The sequence below is a fragment of the Danio rerio genome, chromosome 18 (assembly GCF_052040795.2).
Source record: "Danio rerio strain M-AB ecotype USA chromosome 18, GRCz13ab, whole genome shotgun sequence".
Classification (NCBI taxonomy): Eukaryota; Metazoa; Chordata; class Actinopteri; order Cypriniformes; family Danionidae; genus Danio; species Danio rerio.
Genome location: NC_141038.1, coordinates 17,412,992 through 17,434,119, shown reverse-complemented (window position 1 = coordinate 17,434,119; position 21,128 = coordinate 17,412,992). Strand labels below are relative to the sequence as shown.

The 21,128-nt window shown below is 36.4% G+C and overlaps 1 protein-coding gene and 1 long non-coding RNA gene across 3 annotated transcripts in view; one reads left to right on the top strand and one right to left on the bottom strand.

The window, feature by feature from the left end:
- Positions 1-21,128, bottom strand: part of itpr2 (inositol 1,4,5-trisphosphate receptor, type 2) — a 167,294-nt gene that overhangs the window by 97,972 nt on the left and 48,194 nt on the right. For both annotated transcript variants that reach the window (XR_015514832.1, XM_087293047.1), the window contains exons 21-37: positions 20,312-20,459; positions 19,999-20,186; positions 18,702-18,822; positions 18,569-18,620; positions 18,284-18,452; positions 16,088-16,255; positions 15,185-15,274; positions 14,921-15,046; positions 12,923-13,045; positions 12,445-12,645; positions 10,431-10,673; positions 8,701-8,826; positions 8,419-8,547; positions 8,183-8,303; positions 5,856-6,034; positions 2,320-2,462; positions 1,522-1,630 (exon numbers count right to left, since the gene is read on the bottom strand). Coding sequence is in view for 1 of the 2 variants with exons in the window: in XM_087293047.1 (XP_087149173.1) it covers positions 1,522-1,630; positions 2,320-2,462; positions 5,856-6,034; positions 8,183-8,303; positions 8,419-8,547; positions 8,701-8,826; positions 10,431-10,673; positions 12,445-12,645; positions 12,923-13,045; positions 14,921-15,046; positions 15,185-15,274; positions 16,088-16,255; positions 18,284-18,452; positions 18,569-18,620; positions 18,702-18,822; positions 19,999-20,186; positions 20,312-20,459 (2,436 nt within the window). In the remaining variant the exon portion in view is untranslated. The remainder of the gene's footprint in view (positions 1-1,521; positions 1,631-2,319; positions 2,463-5,855; positions 6,035-8,182; positions 8,304-8,418; positions 8,548-8,700; positions 8,827-10,430; positions 10,674-12,444; positions 12,646-12,922; positions 13,046-14,920; positions 15,047-15,184; positions 15,275-16,087; positions 16,256-18,283; positions 18,453-18,568; positions 18,621-18,701; positions 18,823-19,998; positions 20,187-20,311; positions 20,460-21,128) is intronic.
- On the top strand, positions 761-4,899 carry LOC147839693 (uncharacterized). The gene is made up of 3 exons (XR_015514840.1): positions 761-3,246; positions 4,331-4,498; positions 4,532-4,899. It is a non-coding gene; the product is annotated as an uncharacterized LOC147839693 (long non-coding RNA).

Sequence of the window (21,128 nt, the reverse complement as noted above, 5' to 3'; positions counted from 1 at the left end):
AGGGTGTTCTGTGTGATTGTAAGGCAGATGCTAGAATATTCTGTGGATTCTAGAATATTTTTGAGGTTGCTAGGATGTCCCTTAGGTTGCTAGGATACTCTTGTTGTTGCTACTGTAGGTTGTTCTGGAAAGTGGCTAGACGGTACTAGGAAAAAAAATAAGGTCAAGGATCTTGGTGTGATTCTGAAGTTAGATCTGAGTTTCAGCAGCAAAGCAGTAAGTAAATCAGCATACTATCATCTCAAAAACATTGCAAGAACTAGATGCTTTGTTTCCAGTGAAGTCTTAGAGAGACTTGTTCAAGCTTTTATCACCAGCAAGGTGGATTACTGTAATGGATTCCTCACTGGCCTTCCCAAAAAGACAGTTCATGGCTTTACACTGGCTCCCAGTCACATTCAGAGTTTAAAGTATTATTACTTGCCTATAAATCAATACGCAGCCTAGGACCTCAACACATTACAGATATGCCCACTGAATACAAACCTAACAGATCTGAATACAAGCATCACTCAGATCTTTAGGATCAAATAAATTAGAAATTCCAAGAGTTCAGTCAAAGCAGAGTGAATCCACCTTCAGCTACTACCCGCCCTGCTGCTGGAATCAGCTTCCAGAAATGATCAGATGTGCTCCAACATTAGACACATTCAAATCGAGACTTAAAACACCTCTGTTTAGCTGCGCCTTTAATGAATGAGTACTGTGCTACTTCCGACAGATCGCACTATTATGTATTTCTTTTCCTTTTTTTTATTTTAAAGCCAGTTTTAACACATTTTAATCTTTAATTTTATTTTCTTATACTTGTTTTTTATTCCTGTTTATGTAAAGCACTTTGAATTACCATAGTGTATGGAATGTGCTATACAGTATAAATAAACTTGCCTTGCCTACCATGATTGTGTCTTAATCCACGGCCCAGCTCCCGAGGTTATTCATCAGTATCTCAGTTTTCAAAAATATAGTCTATAGTAAAATTGATTGTTTCATTCAAATATTAAACAATTATAGATAATTGCTAGATATTTCGTAACCTAGCCATGTTTGTTCATGTTAAAACAAGTAAATAATTGATTGTTTTTAGAACACCGGCTCACTTTTGTCATAACATTTAATGATTTGGATCACGTGATTTAGATTTCATATTTTTCCGTTAACACATCCATTAAGAGCACATATTAGTGCATATTCCAGATTTTCATGGTACATTAATGGGACTTTTCAGGGCACAAAGTTTCAGTGAAATATCAAATTTTGCAATTGAGACAGCACTGAAAAACGCCCCAATCAATGCACTGACTACTAAACAAGAGAGCTGATTGAGACGCACCCCATCATGTGTGATAGTACGAATTATTGCATGACTTAAACGTTTAAGAGAAAATTTCATAACTATTTAAATTGTTTTAATAAATGGTGTACACTTTATGAACACTTCAAGCTTAGCAGACATGGACAAAATAGAAATGAGAGAGCAAAAAAAAAAAAAGGCTAGATCAAAGTTGCCATCGTGCTTACCTTCTCATCAAACATCTCTCTCCTATCCAGCATCTCTCGCAGAGTCTGTAGGATCTTGATGCACAACTTCTCCTCTTTCTCCATTAGTTTCTTGGTGTGCTTGATGAGCCTGAGAAAAGATAATATTTCACACAAAACTTCCATTATAAAAAGGAGATTTTTGTGGAAAAAAATTACTTTTAGAGTCCTTTTGTAATAGCACAAGTCTTTATGACCACTTTTGATCAATTTAATATATCCATGAAGAATGAAAATTACATTTCATAAAAAATCTAACATAACATACTGTCTGCAAACGTTTACATTTTAGAAAACGTACATATTTTAAATCTGTAAATGAATCTGTAAATAAAATCAATTGAATTGTAAGTCCAAAAGAAGCTAAGACAAGTATGTGACAATAAAACAGGAAATGTAATCCAGAAGCATATCTTACACAGTCTCAGGTAATTGCTTAAATTAGATACTCAAACCCCAGGCACATTCACAACAAATGCATTTTATAGATCATATATGATGCTGCCGACACACTAAATTACCAAGCAATCAATTCTGACACACATAAAAAAATAGAACCATATTCTCAATTATACTTGCATCGCAGTTTACATGTTTTAAAGCTATAAACACCAAGTTAAGTATGTTGTTGACGTAAACGCTTAGAGGTACAGCAGAAATTCTAAAGAATTTATAATGTCATACCTATATACGTGGCTATTTTTACCACTGGACCCATTTAATATATTCATTGCAGATGACGCACGGTTTTAATTTGTTTGATGTAGGTGTGTGTCTCACTTAGATAAGAAGGCTCCGTCTTCAGTGCGCAGCTGAGCAGACTCAGGAAACAGCATCTCTGGGCTGTGCAGCACATCTACTAATACTGAAAACTCTGCCTGAACTCGTGGATTAAACTGCTCCTCCAGATACGAAACGACCCCCTGAAACATGTAAATGATGTCAGATTAAATATAACACACTCAAAAAAAAAAAAAAATTAATATGCAAAAGTACTATAATCACGTGAGTACATATAGTATAACAATAAGTCCATATGAGATATTAATAGGAGCTGGTGGTGAAAATGGCACCTAAATGAAAAAATGACAATGGGCAAAAACTGGGAATGCACAAAGAATGCACTGATATGGACATTTTGGCCAATACTGAAATGATAATATGGAAGTTTGGGGCAATACTGAAAACCAATAATATGGAAGTTTTGAGAAAAACTGATAAACAAAAATATTAAATGCTTGAGCGATACTGATAACAATAATATAGATATTATGGGTGATACTGTTAATAAGAAAATCTTTGGTGCTACAGATTTGCAATAACTGACATTTTGGGTGATACTGATAATAATAAAGAGATCTGGGTAATGATCATAACCAAAAACAATTTTTTTTTGGGAGATACTGATATTCGATAACATGAAAGTTTTTGGTGATACTGATAACCGACAATAAGAAAATTTAGGGTGTTACTGATAACCGATAACATTCACATTTTGGGACATCATATAATATGAAAATTTTGGGTGATACTGATAAACGATAACATGGAAATTGTGGGTGTTGCTGATAACTGATTACATAAAAATTGTAGGTGATTCTGATATCTGAAAACATGGAAATTGTGGGTGTTACTGATAACTGATAACATGAAAATTTTGGGCAATACTGATAGCCAATAACATGGAAATTTTTGCCCAATAACAATGTGGCGAGGGGGCGTGGCCGAGAGCCGTGGGAACGGGGTGAGGCCACCGCGTGAGTGGATACACGTGCGGTGCGCACCTGCCTCGGATCCCACGGAAGGAGCTCTGGACCATAAAAGGAGGACCGATGGCAGAGGAAGCCGAGAGAGGACCGGGCCCGGGCATGTTATTTTACTTTTGCTTTCAGTTTGACGGCAGTCTCCGTGAGGAGCTGCCGTCCGTTTGTTTTGGTTTAGAGACGGCAGTCTCCGTGAGGAGCTGCCGTCACTGTTATTAATAAATCATTTTAAAGCTCCGTCGGTTCTCCGCCTCCTTCTTCCCGGCGGCCAAAGGGCCGTAAACTTCATTACAGTGGTGCCGAAGCCCGGGAGAAGGAGGGACGCTTTGTCCAGATGCCCTCGCCGCTGAGAGAGGGGGCGAGTGTTCGGGAGTTAACCCGAGTGGGGGAGAAACCCGTTCGTCTGCCCAGAGTGCCGGGGCGGCCTGAGGCTGGCGAGGAAAGGATCTGCCTGCTGCCGTCTCCCAGCATGGGGAGGAGCAGGGGACGTGGGGCTCACCACCGGAAGGGAAAGAGCTGAAGGGAGCCATCCCACGGAACCCGGGGGAGTCGCCGCGATCCGCCATGATGCCAGAGCCTGCATCCATCCACCGAAGCGGGAGCGGAGCAGGAGACCAGAAATGCCGCCAGCCAGCCAGGAGAACCGCCGCCGGATGCCAAAAGACGGACGGGTGGATAGATTCCTCCACAGGGCTCCCAGCACGTCGTCGCATCTCTCAGCTGGTGGAGGACCGAGTGGCAGCGTGTCTGGAGAACCGAACCCCAATTTTTTTTTTTCTTTTTCCTCTCTCCCCTTTCTCGGTCTACTCTGTCTTTCCTCCTTTTTTTTCCATCTCCTTTTCTCTCGGCCCGTCTCATATAGGTCTCGCGGGTGCTGTGGCGCCAAACCCCAGTTATCCGTGAGGAGCTGCCGTCCGTTTGTTTTGGTTTAGAGACGGCAGTCTCCGTGAGGAGCTGCCGTCACTGTTATTAATAAATCATTTTAAAGCTCCGTCGGTTCTCCGCCTCCTTCTTCCCGGCGGCCAAAGGGCCGTAAACTTCATTACAAACAATTTTATGAACATTTTGGGGGATACCAATAACATGGACAATATGGATGAAACATAACCGATAATATGAAAATTTAGGGTGATACTGATAATCATTGACATGAAAATTTAGAGTAATACTGATAACCGATAACATTGAAATTTTGGGTGATACCGATAACTGATAACATGAAAATTTAGAGTGATACTGATAACCGATAACATTGAAATTTTGGGTGATACTGATATCCGATAACATGAAAATTTAGAGTGATACTGATAACAGATAACATTGAAATTTTGGATGATACTGATAACCGATAACATGACAATTTAGAGTGATACTGATAAACGATAACATGGAAATTTTGCCCAATAACAATTTTATGAACATTTTGGGGGATACCAATAACAAGGACATTTTGGATGAAACTGATAACCGATAATATGAAAATTTAGGGTGATACTGATAACCGATAACATGAAAATTTAGAGTGATACTGATAACCAGTAACATTGACATTTAGGGTGATACTGATAACCGATAACATGAAAATTTAGAGCGATACTGATAACCAGTAACATTGACATTTAGGGTGATAATGATAACAGTAAACATGAACAATTTGGGTGATACTAATAACCACTAGCAAGATAAATTTGGCAGATACTGATAGCCAATAACATCCAATTTTGGGGCGATACTGATAACCGATAATTTGAAAATTTAGGGTGATACTGATAACATGGAATTTTGGGCGATACTGATAACCGACAACAAGAAAATTTGGGATGTTACAGATAGTATAAACAGTTCAGGAGATCCTAAAATGTAAAAATTGATATTGATGACCGATAACACAAAAAAATTGGTCGTTAAAAAATAACTAATAACATGAAAATTCTGGGGTACTGATAAGATATTAAATGGAAATTTTGGGTGAACTTTGTAATGTAGTGCTCATGAATGTTTTTTTTTTTTTTTTAAACCTAAAACACAGCCAATAATTCCAAAGCCTGCCTTCAAGCTTTCTGATTGGAGCCCTTAGTTGGAAATTAAACCAATGACCAGCACTGCATGTAAAATTTTTTAATTCTAAGTTCAAATTTAAAAAAAAAGACGCTGTGCTCATATGCACCCCACTTCAAAAGATGCAGCATGCGAGCGTAACATGCAGGCAAGTCCATCAAGCATGTATACATTGAAAAAAAAGTCAAAAGTAGCACACTGAATTGTATTCTGTGTGAAAGAGGTTCATTTCAGACACAAAAACAACTGTTTACCTTTTATAATTGCCAGTGCTTTTTTTGTAAATCCTCTGGTAGTTTTGTAATGCCAAAAGAGGATTTGATGCCAACCAAGATGGACAGTCTTTAAATTACAGTTGGCAACACATGCTGACAAAGATAACTCACTGATTCAATGAAACCTGACAAAGTGTCTGTTGCCATTTGTCGTGATCTGTCAGTCGAGTGCTATTCGGCCTTAAAAGTGACAGTTTTGTATCAGAAGGTGACACCTTACCTGTAGTTTTTCAATGATCTTGTAATCATGTGCTCCAAAGGGCTCCTTGCGGGGTCGTCCACGGGCTGACAGCCTCCAGTCTTTAACCGCTCGCTGCACCATGCTGGTGTGTGTCTTCAGTGATAGCGCATTGACCTGACCATCCAGGTCCACTGGAATAGGAATGGCCCGACTCTTAGCTGAGAGGAGTGAGAAAAAGCACAGCGCTTATAAATACACAAATTTCCCATAAAGTAGCTGACTGCAATTGATTTAATCACACAATGCTTATCCCATTGTTTAGCAATTTCTACATTTGTTTATTTATTTATAATGCGCTTTTAATAGCATGTTTCACTCTTTGTGGTGATATTTCTGAAGATACAGCATTTATTATTATTAAATCAAATCAGGCCTTTATTTGTCACATACAATTTTGTATAGTTAAATTGAATGAAATTTATAGTGAATTTTTTTTCTTCTTTTTTTTTCATTATATTTTATTTTTTAAGTAATCAAAATAAGTAATGCATGTTATTTCACATTTACATAAATATTTTCAATAGGCTGAATGATTATAAAGCATTATTTCACCCCATAGTATTTTTATGTTTTTGTTTCACAAATATTAACTGAAACATTACTTGCATTTAATATTCTTTTAATATGTACATATGAAAATCAATCACCCTGCACATTTGATTTATTTCAGACACCAAATTGGGATGTCTTACTTTTTATTAGGAATAATTAATTACTTATTATTAGGACATCTTTACTAATTATTGAGGTTGAAAAAATTTCCTTTTCCATAACTGTTGTAATTTAATTAAAAGGTCATTACAGCAATGTTTTTTTTTTTTATTTAAAGTAGCATGGCCAGTATACAGATACAGCCAGAACTGATTGTAGAATTTTCCTGTATAATTTTTTATAAAAAATTTTTAACAGAAGGAACATTTTTGCAACAAATTATTTCTAAACATAAAAATTTAATAACAAATTTTTAACAACTGATTCCTTCTATCTATCTTTGCCATGATAACAGAGCATAATATTTGACTAGATATTTTTAAAAATACAAGTATTCAGCTTAAAGTGCAATTTAAAGACTTAACTAGATTAAATGGGTTAACTAGGCAAGCTAGGGTAATTAGGGAAGCCATTGTGTAATGATGGTTTGTTATGTAGTAGACTATCGAAAAAAAATATTGCTTAAGGGGGCTATTAATTTTGACCTTAAAATGGGTTAAAAAAATTTTAAAACTGCTTTTACCCTACCCTAAATATTTGAAAAAGAATAAATATTACACATGGGGGGCTAATAATTTTGCCCTTAACAATATACTGTATACACTCACCGGCCACTTTATTAGGTACACCTGTTCAACTGCTCGTTGACAAATTTCTAAACAGCAACCCACATGGCAACAACTCAATGAATTAAGGCATGTTAACATGGTCAAGACGATCTGCTGCAGTTCAAACTGAGCATCAGAATGTGGAAGAAAGGGGATTTAAGTGACTTTGAATGTGGCATGGTTGTTGGTGTCTGAGTATTTTAGAAACTGTTGTTCTACTGGGATTTTCACACACAACCATCTCTACAGTTTACAGAAAATGGTCCGTTAAAAAAAGAGGAAATATCCAGTGAGCGGCAATTCTGTGGGCGCAAATGCCTTGTTGATCCAAAAGGTTAAAGGAGGTCAAATGGCCAGACTGGTTGGAGCTGATAGAAAGGCAACAGTAACTCAAATAATCACTCATTGCAACCGAAGTATGCAGAAGAGCATCTCTGAACGCACAACACATCCAACCTCGAGGCGGGTGGGCTACAACAGCAGAAGAACACACCGGGTGCCACACCTGTCAGCTAAGAAAAGGAAACTGAGGCTACAGTACACACAGGCTCAACAAAACTGGACAATTGAAGGCTAGTGGTGGTGGTGAAATGGTGTGGGGGATATCTTCTTGGCACACTTTGAGCCCATTAGTACCATCATGGATGTGCAGCTGACAAATCGGCAGCAACCGCATGATGCTATCATGCCAACATGGACCAAAATCTCTAAGAAATATTTTCAGTACCTTGTTGAATCTATGCCACGAAGGATTATGGACGTTCTGAAGGCAAAGTGGGTCCAACCTGGTACTAGTAATGTGTACCTAATAAAGTGGCCGGTGAGTGTACATAAACATTTTTAAATTCAACAAAAAGTCCACTTAATTTGCATAGTTATGGCTAAACTGGCAAATATTTTAATTAATTAAAACACTTTAACTTTAACCTGTAAACCAAATCCTTCATTATATACTTAAGATACAATTCTACCAGTCATCAAACCCACCAACGTCAGCAAGTGTTTTGATGCAGCCCTCAATGTTGGTCTTCTGTAGGGAGTTGAGCCATGTGCAGTTATATAGTCTACAGGCCGACTGCAGCAACTTTATAAAAGTCGCTTGATGAGCCTGAAGGTAAAAATAATAAAAGCAATTCACAATCAACCAGCATGAGCAACACAACAATAAGAGTGATTCATAGAAGACAAATGCATCTCCACGTCATTGAACTTTCTGGCTCTACCTGCAGTTTAGAGTTGCTGACAGAAAACTGGGAGCCAAAAAAGCCCTTGACAATGGCCATGATGGTATCAGTGACGTATTTTTCAAGGCTTGTGTCAGCATTTTTCCTGTCTGTGGGGCCAATAGACACCTACAACAACAACAAAAAAAAATCATCATCATCATCAGTGATTAGGATGTTCAGCACCCACATAAAGCACAGATCAGTCACAGATGAACAATTTGACCTGTACATTATGGCTCAGATTGCGAGGGAGGGAACTGGAGAAGTGGTTAAACTCACAGTGGCCATGTCTACCAGGAAACTGTCAAAGAGGTTCCAAATGTGATCGCTGGTGTAGATCTCCTTCATCTCCACCTCAGTGTCAACATAGCAGTGGTTGACGAAATTTACATAGGCTATTTTCACCTGTAAAATATTTGAGAGCAGAGATCAAAAAAAGAGATGCAACTTGAAGTTTTATTGTGCTTTATGGATGTATAGTTAAAAACCATGTTATACATTGTTAGAAATAATCATTAATTAATAGTTTTCTGTTATTTATGATTAATAAGGGTTTTTTCATACAGTTATAGCTAGATTGACAAGTAACATTTTAAAAGTTTTAATGCATACGTGAATATTTTTCTAATGAAAGGGTCTGGTGCTCCCCCGGAAAAAGGGGGTTAGCCATCTCCAGGTAAAAGGAAAGTCCTTACCCCTAGGTGGAGGAGTTCAAGTATCTTGCGATTTTGTTCACGAGTGAGGGAAGGATGGAACATGAGATTGACAGGCGGATTAGTGCAGCGGCAGCAGTAATGCGGTCGATGTATCAGTCCGTTGTGGTAAACAAAGATCTGAGCCGAAAGATAAAGCTCTCGATTTACCAGTCAATCTACGTCCCTACTCTCACCTATGGTCATGAGCTTTGGGTCATGACCGAAAGGACAAGGTCTCGGATACAACTGCAATGAGTTTTCCTTGCAGGGTGGCAGGGTGCACTCTTATAGATAGGGTGAGTAGCTCTGTCACCCGGGAGGAGCTCGGAGTAGAGCTTGTGTCCCTCCACATCGAAAGAAGTCAGCTGAGGTGGCTCAAGCATCTGTTTCGGATGCCTCCAGAAAACCTATCGAGGGAGGTGTTGCAGGCATGTCCCACCGGGAGGAGGCCTTAGGGAAGACACAGGACAAGCTGGAGGGAGTATGTCTCTCGGCCTGCCTAGGAACACCTCGGGATCCCCCCGGAGGAGCTAGAGGAAATGTCTGGGGAGAGGGAAGATTGGGGTTTTCACCTAAGACTGCTGCCCCCATGACCCAGCCCCGGGAAAGGCAGAAAAAATGAATGAATGCATGAATGAATGAATGAATGAATGAAACACACAAAACAGCTGCATTACTTCAAAATAGAAGACTTTTATAACAATTTAAAAGTCTTCACTGTCAATTCTCATGACTCCTTGCTGAATAACCACAGCCACAGTCATTTCACCCGGCAGCCCAAGAACTAGGTTGCTGTTGGAAGTGGTGTTAGTGAGGCCAGCAGGGGGCACTCAACCTGCGGTCTATGTGAGTCCTAATGCCTCAGTAAAGTGAAGTGGACACTACTTTCAGAGAGCGCCGTCTTTTGGATGAGACGTTAAACTGAGGTCTTAACTCTCTGTGGTCATTGAAAATCCCATGGCACTTCTTGTAAAAGAGTAGGGCTTCAACCCTTACCCATCATGGCCTCCCAATCATCCCTTTCCACCGAATTGACTGTCTCTCCACTCTACCTATAGCTGGTGTGTGGTGAGCGCACTGGCACCGTTGTCCAGCGGCTGCCGTTGCATCATCCAAGTGGATGCTGAACGGTGGTGATCGTGTGGAGGGACCCCCCCTCATGATTGTGAAGCGATTTGGGTGTATGGCCATACACAATAAATGGGCTATATGATTTTATTGAAATAAATTGATTTCTTTTTTTAAGAACCTAAATTTGTCTTTAGTAAACAACAACTATTTATTTATTCACATATTCTCAAATTGTTGAGTCACCTCAGGAGTGCAGCCGTCATACGTGACCACATTGACGATGTCGTCGAGCGGCAGGAGCGAATTGCACTTGAGCTCAGTGTCCACGTTCTTGCCCTCAGTGCAGGCGGCCAGCAGCTCCACCAGGGTGATGTGATACATCAGAGCCCCCGTCTCATCCAGCCCTGAACACATCATGCTTTGCAGAGCAGGGAACGAGGCTCGGTCATTATAAAACACCAGCACGTCTTCTCCACCATTCACCAGCTACAGCACAAAAACAACACACAGGCTCATTTACTTCTTTAGACAATGTCTGAGGTCAGTTAGTTGACTGGGGAAATAATAAAAATTAAGATATTCTAAAAATGTATTATAGGAGAAAATATATGTTTTAAGAGAACTTAAAACAAAAATAAAAAAAAATTTAAAGTATTTTTAAATCATAAAATAGAAAATAACTAAATAATATATAAAAATCTATCTTTCCATCCATTAATGCATTAAGGTCAAATTTAGTAAAATCTTCATTGTTCAAGTATTGTAATTATTATTATTTAAATTATTTATTATTCAATTATTAATAATAATTCAACTATTCTTATTAATAATAATTCAATTATTCATCCATGTCTCTATTTATCCATCCATTCACTTCAAATGTATTGAAAAAAAATCACTTAACTATTAAGTCTTCATTCTTCAGTTATTGCTATTATTATTATTATTATTATTAATTCAATTATTCATTATTTAATTATTATCAATAATTCAAGTATTCATCAATCAATCCATCTATCCATTTCAACTGTATTGAAAAAAACAACTTAATTCATATTTATTAATTTGTCTTCATTCTTCAGTTATTGTTATATTATTATTATTAATTTAATTATTGTTAACAATAATTAAATTATTAATCTATCTATCTATCTATCTATCTATCTATCTATCTATCTATCTATCTATCTATCTATCTATCTATCTATCTCTTAAATGTATTGAAAAAAATTATTAAATAATATTTTTTCACTTGTCTTCATCATTTAATTATTAATAATTTATTCAACCATCCACCCATCCATACACACAGACACACAGAGACACACACACAGACACAGACACAGACACAGACACAGACACACACACACACACACACACACACACACACACACACACACACACACAGACACACACAGACAGACACACACACACACACACACACACACACACACACACACAAAAATCTCTATATTAAAATTTTATTAATATTAATATATATTAATATTATTGCACAATAATCAATTTATTTTTCCACATATATAAATAAAAAGGTATTTACTAAACGCTATCATTTAGCCAATTTTGATTTAAAATTAATAATTTTATTATTGTAAGTGAATATATTTCAGAATACTAACAGTACAACAAATGTCCTTAAAATGTGTTGATAACTTTCATTTGCATTTGTCTATCATATCATTTATATAATAATTGCAATGGGGTATATGCACACAGACTTTTAATTTAAGTCAGCCAGCCCCAGGGTTTCCGGTTAATTGTCATCCGCATTTAAGATCTGATTATAAAAAATTTATAAATAAATAAAAAAATAACAATCTTTATTGTCTGGCTGCGATCCGATATAAAGTTGGTATGAAGACCAGACAAGAAGCACAGCGTTAAATTATATTTTTCCACACCATGTCATTAAAATATGGAAATTAATTTTATTCCAGAATTTTAAACAGAGTTTCTCCACTAGCCTGCTGCTACTGACGGCGCCTGCATTTAAACGGGTTTTCATCTCTTTTTATGCTTTAACAACCAAATAAATGCTTAAAAAGGAAACCTTATGAAGTTGAAAACAGTTGCATAAAGCTTTCACCAGAAGATCAGGATTGGCTAAAAAAACACTAGCTCTGCATATAGCCCATTATTATTATAATAATATTTTTACAAAATCTTAAACTGTGCATTACGGATACTGCAAAAGTTAATAAAATTATGTGCATTTCAAACTAAATATCCTTCTCACCTCGTTCATGACTTTGCACTGACATTCCTTCACGTACTTGCCATCGGCTTTAACAATGGTCTGCAGAAAGCGCAGGTACTGAACATGGCGGCCGTGAGTTTCAATGCAGTGCACGAAGTGATGCACCACGCGGTCACTGATCTCATTGCACAGGTGATAGTTGTTCATGAAGATGTAGCACATGGTCTTTGCCTCCAAAAGCTGCAAAGACAAATATCAAACCAAACACGATCAGAATCCCCTATGAAAACCAAACAAATATATTATTCATTTCAAGGACGTGTAATGCTCATTAACAGTGTTCAATAATTGATCAGCTCAAATGACTGCTGTAGCAAAATAACAGAGCATGGCGCTAGCAATGCCAAGGTTGTGGGTTCAATTCCTACATAAAGCAACAATTGATGAAATATGTACCCTAAATGTAAAAATAAGTCGCTTTGGATAATGCATACATGTAAATATAAATAAAACGCACCCCTGGTGTGAGGAAGAGGTTGAGATGTTTGTGTAGCAGCGCCTGGTTTTGAACGTTGTCTTTGCAGAAATACTGAAGGAAAGTGTGGGCTAAAGTCATGATCTCATCCATTTTTTCGTCCCCCTGATGATGAAGAAGAGTTTTATTGTCAGTACAACAGCCATTTCACCACAAAAAAAAAAAAATAAATAAATAAATAAAAAGTTCACATTTTGCTGATGATGGATAATAAAGCTTGTTTGGCATGTTGTCCCGGTAGATAGCCCTGAGCTCATAAGATAATCGAGCCCTGAGCTCCCTCCCATTAGCAGGGTGAGAGGGGAGTTTTAGCTCAGGTAGATCTTGATAAACTGCCCTGACTCGTTTCTGGCTACTGACATGTTTAGGATAACTATAGAGAGATATACAACTCACTAAGAGCTTGACTGTGATGCCAAATCAGAATGTTAACTTTACGTAGGTTGCATGTTTTTAGACTGTAAAAAGAAACCAGAGAACCTGGGGGAAACTCACTTGAGCATGGGGAGAACAAGCAAACCGCACATATATGTTGACTAGTTCACCAGTGACATTCCTGCTGTGAGGCAACAGTGCTATTTACCTTGCCACCATGTCGTCCAATCTAGAAAGTAGAAGGAGTAGGGGGGATTCTTCAAGACAAAGATACTGAGATAAGAAACTCTGGTTATTTATAGTGAGTTAGGAATCGTCTGATTGGTGAATCATGTGTTAGCTAATGCTGGACCGGCTGTGGACAATCATAAGCAAGTGATCCTATTGAAATAAGTTTATAAATAAACTTTATTTATAACGATACTCAGTTCAGCACAAAAATGTGTTTTATTGTTAGATTTTCAATGGAGAAACTAAAATTTTTCACATTTGATTAAAAAGGCAACAATTTTTTACCAAAAATGATAAAGCCTTATGAGTTTAGAACAACATGAGCCTTATTATGACTGCCAGATAAAAATTCTATTTTAATGCATATCTCATTTAAATGAGATCATATTTAGACAGCAAGATAAAAAAAATCTGATATTTTTTTTTCCTGTGGTTTGAAACTGATATCCGTTTGTCTGCCTGATGTGACTGGAATTTGCATAGATTTATTTTTTCTTCCATTAGACAGTTTCACTTGGCACAGTATGGAAGTTAATGTAAATGCAGCTAGGGTGAACACAGCTTAAGAGGACAGTTCATCCTCACTTTTCCTGTAAACTTTATCACCTATTACTTGCTCTTCACGTGATCCAAACCTGTACACTACCTGACAAAAGTCTTGTCGTTAATCCCAGTTTTAAGAGCAACAAATAATAACTTGACTTCTAGTTTATTATATGGAAAAGTGGCAGAAGGTACATGTTTCAGATGAATGATCTGTTGAACTGCATCCCAATCATCACAAATACTGCAGAAGACTATTGGAACTCACATGGACCCAAGATTCTCACAGAAACAAGTGAAGTTTGGTGAAGGAAAAATCATGGTTTGGGATTACATTTAGTATGAGGGCATATGAGATCTGCAGAGTGGATGGCAACATCAACAGCTTGAGGTATAAAGACATTTGTGCTGCCCATTACATTACAAACCACAGGAGAGGGCAAAAAAATGCAGTCCTCCAATCTCATGGGAGTCACACACAGTACTAATTCTTTTGCCCTTGCACCATGACGTTATATTCTATACTGTACATTATTTCTGTTAAGCAACTAGACTTTTGTCTCAGCAAAGTCAGACTTTACTGTCCTAATTAAATAATTAAAAATCAAGACATGAATATATTTTATGTTAGTAAAATAAGCGTAACCTAGGGGCCTTTGCCTTTGCCCAATACCAATTGATGGGCTAGAAGTCGAGTTATTATTTGCTGTTCCTAAAACTAGATTAGGCGACAAGACTTTTGTTCTGAATTCATGCCCAAACTATCAGATTTGTTAATCCATCAAAGACTGAATTAATCCTTTGAGCACTGCAGAACCAGCATCTCTTCACCTTCTCATAGGGGATCTGCAGCAGGTCCAGCACCACAGTGTGAGCCCCCATGTTCTTCAGCAACCGCTGCTGCTGCACGCGAGTCTTCTTAGCAGGAGAGCAGAGTTTACTGAGACTCAGCAGGATCTGACACAACACATACAACATCACAAAACAGGAATTACACACAGAGATTCATCTGCTGTACCTGCAGATATTAGCATTACTGTTTAGTAGTCTTTTGATGTGCTTTTTCAGAAAATGTAGCACAAAAAAAGTTCCCACCTCTTTAACTATCTTGTAATTGTTGGCTTTGTTGCTGTCTATTTGAGGTTTACTGTTGCCATCCTGTACTGGGCTCAAGATACCCGCTTCCTGTAAAAGATGTCAGATGTCACAACAGATATTGATTTTCTATGATGAATACTGACATAGATTTAAGAGTCTGAAAACATGCGCAGATCCACTGCATTTGTGTTTTAATGACATTTTAGAGTTATTTAGGTGTTTTTATTAATATAATTAATTTTTATTAATGAATCTGTTTTAAGTTTGGTACTTTTGTTAAGTGCTCCAGACATTTTTTAGGAAATTTTACATAGTTATATTTCATGTTCTCATAATAATATCACATTGCATAGATATATCATTTCGACTTTCAACTAATAAATTAATTCTAATTGACTGTACTCAACATATTTCACCTAAATTGTAATACAATTAGAAATGTTGCTTTGACAACAGAATGAAATAAAATACAGTAGTTGTAAAAATGTTAAAAGTCGAGTCGTTATGGCTGGAAGGGCACCCACTGAATAAAACATATGCCAGAGTAATTAGTAGTTCATTCCGTTGTGGAGACCCCTGATAAATCATGGACTAAGCTGTCGGATAACAAGTGAGCGAAGTTACTTTACTTTATATTGCATTTACATTTTATTTCAAATGTATATGATTTCAAAAGTTTAGTTTTAACAACAACGTAATTTGTCTGCTTTTGATATAACAATAACAAAACAATTACAAAGAATTGTGCAATAATGTTAGTTAATATTAAATTATAAGGGCCTAATTATTATTCAACCAACCATATCAGTCATACAAAAGATGTAAAATAATACACTGAGGCAAAAAAGCAAATCTGCTAAATTATAAATTAATGGCAGAGTATTTTCCTGATGTATTCACCTCTGAATTCTGCTCTTTGTTTTGATTCTCAGTCAAATCCTCACTGCCGTAACCACCGCTCTTCTCCACCCACAGCTCTGATTTCTCCACTGTCAGACGCAGCTGATCTAGGCTCGCTTTAATCTTCTTATAATTCTCCACATCCTCCTCAGAAACCAGCAACTGGACCTGCAGAACCAAGATCAGCATCCAATGATTCTCATCAAAACTGTTCACCAGACCCTCAATACACTAGCTATGTTTCCATCTAAAGTTGTAAATTTACATCATGCACAAAATTCAAATATTTCATTTAACATAAGCGAATAAAACAGTATCCGTAACATGTTCAAGAGAACAAAAAATCCTCACTTCCTGGTAAAACTAGCCATATAAAGGCAACGTTAGCTCTTCTTTCCTCCATAGTAACTTCACTATCATAGCACATAGCATTAACATAGCACTTCATTATCGCGCTTGCGTATTATCTTGTGTTTGAAGGTGTTTGCTTGATATTTGTGAAAATGATAGTGTAAATCAGTTCTAGGATGTAACTATACAAAATTGTTTTGAGGATAAACTCTTGCTTAGGTCTTCACATTTGTAAGTATTATTAAAACATAAAATATGATTAAAAGTTAAAACATTTGAGATGTGTAAGTGGAGATTGGTTCACATGTTAGTCATCCAATCAAATCATCTGCTGATCAAAAAAATCACAACTTTTTAGTTTGCATCAAGCAAATAATTTAGCAAATTGGTTTCTATCATCTTTTTTCCTATCAAAGACTGAGTGCACATTTTTATGCACATTTTAATATTTTATGCTCACATTGGTGTTTTCATATAGGGCTTTTTAAAGCAATATTTAACCCTTTAACACGCAAGTACTAAATACACCCCCAATCATGACTATCATTTAGAATAATTGTTTTAAAGGCAGGGTTCATACACATTGTTACTACTAAAATTCCATGACTTTTCCATGATTTTACCAAGACTTTCAAGTAAACTTTCATGACCTAATGTTTCATGCAATGTCTTCATATACGTGTTGAAAGAAAAACAATTGCATGTTCAATTTTATTACAGCATATCGTAAAACATGCAACAATCTTTTTAGTTTCAATTTATATTACATCTATGTAAAATTGATTTAGATAATGCTTACACCGCGCTAATAATGTGAGAGTATGTGATTGGCCAAGCACAGCAAAGAAGTAAACAACCTATATTCAAGTATACAGATATCTGTTTTCGATGATTTTCCAAAACTTTGTGGGATAATGATGGTTTGTTCTGTAGATTATCAAAAATATATATATAGCTTAAAGAGGCTAATATTTTTTGTCCTTAAAATGGCTTTTAAAAATTTAAAAACTTGTTTATTCTAGCTGAAATAAAACAAACAAGTATTTCTCCAGAAGAAAAAAATATTATCAGACATACTGTGAAGATGTCATTGCTCTGTTAAACATTATTTGGGAAACATTAAAAAGAAAATCAATGGGTGGCTAATAATTCTGACTTCAACTGTATTTATATGTATTTTTATAACATGGGTAAGGCATAATGTTCGGCTAAAATTTATGATTGGTTAACTGTCAACAAATGTAGATTTGTTTATCTGCACACCCTGTTCATGCAGGTAGATCTGTCATTTACATGTTTACATGCAGCATAGCCACCTACAGCTGTCAGAGAGTGACAGGCAAACTCAGCATCAACCTGACCTTCTTTCTGAAATACAAACGTGGCCTTGAGTCCATGAAAAGAAAGATTGTTTTGAAAGGCCTTCTGCCAAAAATGCTGAATCAAAACCTTTCTAAACCTTTCCTGAAAAAATATCAGAGTTGCTTTTGCATGCTGCAGATAAATATGCAATTTAAAACCACTGAAGGATCTGAAGGATGACACCATGATTGCAGTATTTCTTTTACACAGGTATGTTTTTCATTTGTTTTAGTTGTGCAAAACTTATGTAGATTGTGTTCTTTTATGAATGGGCTATATGCACGGTGGAAACGTGTGGTGAAAGATTGACTATTTTCAAGTTCGTAAGGTACCTTTCATAGCATCAATAATGTAATTAAATCAGTTCGGCTTTAGGGACCAGCCAAGACTGATCAAACCGATTTCCTGTACAAATGAAAGGGTTAAAATGCACAAATAGTTGGGTTGTTGAGAAGAAGTCAGTAGTATGAGGGAAATCAAGACCTGTTTGAAGGCCTGCAGAACTTCAGATCTCTGGCTGAAGTGTTTAAAGATGAGCTGAAGAGAGCCAGAAACCAGCGGAGGATAGTCCTGCATGATGAGGTGAATGAGCACCCGCAGAAATGTCTGACCGCCTTCATCGTCGAGGTCAACTGGGCTTCTCTCTTTAGCGCTGTGAACACAAAAAAACACGAAGTCAGCAAACAGAGCTAGACCGAGTCAGGTTCAAATGCATTATAGAGACCAAACACAAACCAACAAACACAAGGCCAGTGATCATTTCCTCACCTTCCTGAAAACATATTCTCAGCTTTTTCTGCAATGTCCTCGATGTTTGGTTCTGGAAGGGACCACAGAAGAATTAAAACACAGACAAAGGACAATTATTCGATGCTGCCATATATCATAAAAGGCTTTTCACCTGCCATAACAGGAACCTCTGCCACTGAGGCAGAAGCATCCAAAGTATGGTCACCAAACTCTTTTTTATAAATGGACAGCAGATAGGTGATGCGGTAATCCAGACGCACATTCAGAATGAACTATGAAAGGAAAGATGAAATACAGAAGGAAAGTCTAAAAATCACAACAATATTTTATATAATCTCAAATTCTTGGGGTGTATGAGGTTAATATAAATATATTTGATAACATTTACTTAAAGAAACTGTTCATAAAATTGTCCTGACACCTTTACAAACATGACATGACACAACTACAACGAACATTTTATTCATGCAAGCGTCATTAGCTCGATGTCATTTTAAATGCAATGATGACATTGTGTCAGATGTACTTCACATTACCAAAACAACATAACTTGTCATAAATATGTCATAAACATAATTGTCATAAGGTCTTTATAATTGTCATGAATTTAAGTATTATTTGTTTCAGTAAAACAAACTTTAATTAAAATCACAGTGTCAATTCTCTGTCAAAACAATATGTTAAGATATTTATTGACATTTTAATTTCAAATTCTGTTTTAAAAACCATGCTTATTTGGTTTAAAATAACTGTAGTTATAAAAAAAAGTAGTTTATAATTTAACTGAATAATTTATTTTAGTGATTTTAATGATTAATTTTCAGCTTCATTTCTCCAGTCTTTAGTCACTTAATCCTTCAGAAATCACTCTAATATTATTCATAATAATTATTATTATTATTGATATTATCATTAATGGTAAAAGTAATAAAAACAATAATGACTGGAGTACTCATTTCATTTAAAACTACATAAATAAGTAACAAATATGTGTTTAATAAATACATATTTGACAATTTAACTTTTTTTTTTACATTTAATAAATGCCACCTTGACGGTAGTGTATATTTCACATTAGAAACCATGCGCTCAAGCTGATTTTTGGAAAAGGAGCATTTCAGCTTGTGTAATACAAAATGACTACATCTATATTGTTTTTATAAATATCAAAAACAAAAGCCAAACAGGAAACTTTTTTTGCTTTTATAACTTGAACTATTTGGCATCTAAACAGGTTTCCGCAGGCAGTGAATAGTTTTAAACTTGATGTTTTTTGTTTTCTATATACACACTAATTGATTTACCTGATAATGTCAGCCTGAACGTCACTAAAGCATTATAAGTACTGCACACCCCTATCAAAAACCTTCTTTCGTCACAACTTAAGTTGTATAACACATAAATTGATCTCATTTGAATAGCTTTCCAGCAGTCTACAGGGGCTTCACCTGCAGAATCTCAATAATCCTGAGCTTGGTGTCCATCACCATGACGTTCTCGTTGTCAGGGAGACAGATCTGCTTGCCGTGGATTGGCTGAGCGTCGGGCAGACAGTGGGGCATCATCAAGCCTCTGCTCAGCACCATCTGAGTCACCATCTCACCCACACCGTGGATGGTGCGCATGACATTATTACCTACACAAACACAGCCTGAAGTGTTACAATGCCTCAAGGACAAACTCGCAAAATCCTGGAAAACAAATCCTGAAGCAGCAATACTAAAGGAAAAACGACAACTTTAAAAAACAGGGTCTCCTCACCTCCCTCTGGGCCCTTGTTGAGTTTGGACATGAATGTGTAAGTGGGTTGGACGATGTCCAGAATGGCCAGCAGGGTGCGCGTGAGGCTCAACAGCTCATTAAAGCTATAGAAGCCAAAGTAGACCAGGTTACGTGCCAGGTGGACCACCTGTGACAGAGACAGACAGAGGGGAACCCATTAAAATTCAAAGTGTCAGAGAGTCAATCATTAGTATTCTGTTAAGGCTAATGCTGCCAATCTGCTGTATCCCTGAACACAACACATAATACACCTCAAAACAGACAGAAGCAGAATAACAGGATTTTACTAGCTACACCAATTTCCATGCCAACATTAACAAGTCTGATTCACTAAAATAAAAAAATAAATGTGTATATACATATATATATATATATATATATATATATATATATATATATATATATATATATATATATATATATATAAAATTTTTTTTTTTTTACTTCTTTTTAATGAAGAAAAAGTTAAAGAAAAAAAAATACAAATTAAAATATTAAATTAAAAAATATTTCAAATTGGAAATAAAAGTCTCCAAGGGTGCTATCTCCAACATAAATAAAACAATTTTCTCATTCAATATAATGTCAGATTTCTCATCTTTGTCTAAAATAAAATTAGACCTGCAATCAGATGTCAACCATGTTTTTTCAGACGATAAATGGTCAAAAGTTCTTCGTCGTGTACTTACTACATATATGTGCTCATCATTCACTGATGCAGTTTAAACTATTACACAGAATTTATTGGACAAAAGTTAAACCATCTAAAATAAACCCAGAAATTGATCCCATTTGT